At 34.5% G+C, this 2,173-nt stretch overlaps 1 protein-coding gene across 1 annotated transcript; it reads left to right on the forward strand.

Annotated features, from left to right (window-relative positions):
* The first annotated feature begins 750 nt into the window (after window positions 1-750).
* Window positions 751-1,776, forward strand: LOC146915710 (uncharacterized). Its single transcript, XM_085721420.1, has 3 exons — window positions 751-951; window positions 1,406-1,657; window positions 1,765-1,776. Exons 1-3 carry the CDS (start codon window positions 751-753, stop codon window positions 1,774-1,776), a joined length of 465 nt encoding a protein of 154 aa, XP_085577546.1.
* The last annotated feature ends 397 nt before the right edge of the window (window positions 1,777-2,173 follow it).

Raw genomic sequence — 2,173 nt, forward strand, 5'->3', positions numbered from 1 at the left:
GAATAAGGGCAGGTGGGATAACTCTTATAAATACTAATGTTGAAATTACTTTTATGCCCTTTCCTTAATTTGCAACTTCATATTCTCGTTTGTTCTCAGTTGGCTAACACAACACAGTTAAATATTCTTAGTTCTCCGTTAAATAATGTTCGAGATAATACCAGAAATCTTTGTGTTCCTCGTTATATAATTAACCCTTCATAATTATTTCTTTTCTAACATGTTCAACTAATACTGCAGTCTATTGAGAATTTGCGGGATATTACAAATTATCCAATAATCAAAACCAAAAAAATAGATGTCTAAAAAACAAAAACAAAAACAAAATCAAACTCAATTATAAATTAGAGATGAATATGTTGAACCTGATATGAGATGCGACAGTGAAGGTCAAAGTTGGGTCGATGACGGATAGGAAGAGACGGCGACACAATAGAGAATGAGGAAGGTTATTGACAGTGACTTTGTCTCAAAATTGAGAATAAATTCTAGGGGTGTTTGTGTAAATTTTCATAGTAACATCATTAAGGTCTTTTATGTAAACACTCAACATAAATATTTACTGGAATAACAAAAAACTCCAACAATCGTTTTTCTCCTCCTCCTCCTTTCCTCAATCAAATGATGGCTTCCATTGCAAAGCCCAAAAAACACGTATACGTCCATCTTTGGATTGCTTCTCTACTACTGGTATTAACCCGTACATCTAGTACACCTGAATCAATATCAGGTGCGGGATGTCCCCCAACAATGGAAAGCTTCCAACTCTGTAGAGACCTGCTGGAGCTCATCGCCACGCTCCATTATTCTCACAACAGAGAAAACACAACATCCTCTGTTGTGTTTGTTGCTGCCCCACCAACCCCAAAAGGATGGGTTACGTGGGGACTCGATCCCACAGGCTCAGGGATGATTGGCTCACAAGTCATAGAGACATACATAAATGACGATGTAATGGAGATAATAACACCGAATATCCAAGATTACAATATAATTGTTCTTATTAAGTTAACCATTGAAACATAGGATTTGAAAGCTGAAGAGAACGGTGGTCTAATGAAAATATATGCATATGTGAAACTTGAAAACTCTCAAGGAGTCAACATGACTTGGTAGGTAGGTCACTTCGTTGTGAATGGAAAGCTCTTCAAACATCACTCACACCCAGCAAATCTAAATGCCAAAGAGAAGCTAAACTTGGCTAAAGAATGTGCTTTAAAATCCAGGTCAGTAATTGTGTATTTAATTTTATATATTTATGAAAACTGTCTATTCTTAAGTTATTTTTAGAAAAATAGGTGTTTTGTACCATTTTTTAAAATGACGGGGTTTTGAAAAATAATGATTATGCTTGTTTTCTTTTTCTATTAATTTTCATGTTTGATGTTTTGCTGAATGATGGCAGGTATATGAAATATTATATAAACTTGGTTGGACAATTTTCATTTTCACTACATTGATCATTGAAAAATATGTGGATATTTATCTATCAGCTCATCTGTGGTGGTTCTACCTTCAAGTTGGTTTCCAATTTGGAGGGTATGATGTTGGATCTCTTAGTTGGGGAATCAGTATCTTTCTTACAAGTGAGATGATTGAATTTAGTGGGCATCGCAGTATGAGAAGTATGATGTTTTTCTTTGCCACTGCTATACTGGTAACAAAAGATTTCTGAATGATTATTGAATTTTTTTCTTCTTCAGATTTTGAATCTAAAAGATTTTTGTGATATGAATAACCTTCCTTATTGCTTCTTTTTTGTAGATTTCCGAATAAATTGTCACGCCATCACAAGAATAGATCTTGCTGGAATTTGACTCACAATAAGTTTAGATACTTAGTAATGTTGATTGAGGTTGTCCACGTATCCCGAGGATTTAAAGTGTTCGGTCATGAAGAGACATGGAAGTCATGGTACATTGCTATTCTTTCTTTCCAAAAATAGCATTGTACCAAGACTTTCGTGTCTCTTCATGACTGAAGACTTTAAACCCTTAGAATAGATGGACAACTCCAATCAACATTACCAAGTATCCAAACTTACTGCGAACCAAATTCCAGCAAGATCTATTCTTGTGATCCTTGTCTGGCATGACAAACAATTTGCAAATTTGCAACAAAAAAAAATAAGGAAGGGTTAGTTCATATTACAATAATCTTTTAGATTCAAAAT

This window comes from Medicago sativa, chromosome 6, assembly GCF_051527215.1.
Source record: "Medicago sativa cultivar Bolivia chromosome 6, Bolivia_mono, whole genome shotgun sequence".
Classification (NCBI taxonomy): Eukaryota; Viridiplantae; Streptophyta; class Magnoliopsida; order Fabales; family Fabaceae; genus Medicago; species Medicago sativa.

What these genes read in the sequence shown, in the direction of transcription:
- LOC146915710 (XM_085721420.1), top strand. Translation starts at nt 751, where the DNA reads ATGGAAAGCTTCCAACTCTGTAGAGACCTGCTGGAGCTCATCGCCACG. An exon ending in AGACATACATAAATGACGAT is followed by an intron (nt 952 to 1,405) that starts GTAATGGAGATA and finishes GAATGATGGCAG; the next exon opens with GTATATGAAATATTATATAA.